The sequence below is a fragment of the Triticum urartu genome, chromosome 6A (assembly GCF_056163025.1).
Source record: "Triticum urartu cultivar PI428250 chromosome 6A, HENAU_Tu73, whole genome shotgun sequence".
NCBI classification, from domain to species: Eukaryota; Viridiplantae; Streptophyta; class Magnoliopsida; order Poales; family Poaceae; genus Triticum; species Triticum urartu.
The window spans coordinates 537,859,063-537,860,441 of record NC_141878.1 but is presented as its reverse complement, the minus strand read 5'-3'; the positions used below and the strand labels follow the sequence as shown (position 1 = coordinate 537,860,441).

General features: G+C 45.0%; 1 protein-coding gene across 1 annotated transcript; it reads right to left on the bottom strand.

The window, feature by feature from the left end:
- Positions 1-252: 252 nt before the first annotated feature.
- LOC147966129 (uncharacterized) lies at positions 253-1,056 on the bottom strand. Its single transcript, XM_087530725.1, has 2 exons — positions 1,038-1,056; positions 253-953 (listed from the first exon to the last, which is right to left on the bottom strand). The coding sequence occupies exons 1-2, from the start codon at positions 1,054-1,056 to the stop codon at positions 253-255; spliced, it is 720 nt and encodes a 239-aa protein (XP_087386851.1).
- Positions 1,057-1,379: the final 323 nt, after the last annotated feature.

Genomic DNA, 1,379 nt, shown 5'->3' with positions numbered 1-1,379 from the left:
TCCCCAGCGGCTTCAATTGGGTATCATGACCCGCCCGGCGGTAAGCCGCCATGGCATTTGTACTTTCTTTGTGTGTAGGATAATTATCATTCAGGTTTGCATAAATCAAAGGCTATCATACCCATAATGGCTTTCTAAAACTTACGGATTAGCAATATTAAGAAAAAAGCAGAAACGTGCACGATGGCACGACAGATTCAAGTTTTTACTACCTTATTACATGGCTCCATGAGCCGAATGGGATCAGGTTTTTCAAAGATCAAATATATCAGCCGTCGACGGTTCAATCTTCTTGGACTTGCAGGTTGGAGGCTTCTGGGTCATCCCTTTCCGGTTCTTCGTCTTCTTTCCAGTTCTTCGTCTTCTTTCGCAATCTCTCCAACAAATCAAGCGCCAATCGATGCCAGATAAAGCTTGAAATTCAGCTTCTTCGTCTATAAGATCAGATGGCTCAACTTCAGGGGCAAAAGTGTGCTTACGGATTGGGGGGATTAAGTCCATCACTCGATAAGCCGGGGTTGGCATCTTTTGGTTTTCCTTGTTGTAAGCCGGATGGTATTTTGAAAGATCCGAGTCATTGGCAATCATCATCGCCATGGGGCATATCTCTTTCACGCAAATAGAGAAGTCCTTCTGATCAAATGGCGTACCATCTTCTTTCAAGCTTGGGTAACCAGTGGCTACCTCTGATGGGTCAAGCTCTGGTACCCATGCCTTGGCCCGGCTCAAAGCCGTCACAACACCGGCTCTTGCAGATGACCGTTTCATCTCGTCAAATCTTGCAGGCAGCACAGACGGTTTCTTCAACACATCTATAAACATAGTAGGCACTTGATTTGTTGGAGAGATTGCGGCCAGTGCACGTTGAGCTCCGGTGTACAGCTGTTCGACAAGTGTATAAACAGCTTTGAGCTTCACAAGCATGTCTTGATTAAGGTTGTTGCTCCTGGGACCTCTATATATTGACAGATTGGTTAATGGCGGGTTATATAATCGCAACAAGGATTCACTTTTTGATGACTAGCAAGGTGACTTACCAAAGATAGCAGAAACCATCTGAGATACATGGTGTTTTAAGCCGGTAAGCTCAATGGTCACATCTTGAAGCGCTTCCTCTGCTTTCTCAGCCCGCTGCGTTAAAGCAGTCCTTTCTTAAGCCCAAGTCTTTTTCTCTGCCTCAAAACTGGTCTTCAGCTTTTCCGACTCGGCCATGCTAAACTGGAACTTTGACTCAGCTTTCCGGGTCTCAGTTTCCTGATTCGCCAGCCGGGTCTTTGCGTCATTCAGTTGAGATTCCAATTCAGCAGTAGCAGCCTTTATGAAGTACAGAGTTATCAACATTTATATCAAGGTTACAAGAATATAAGTCCCAAGTCTTT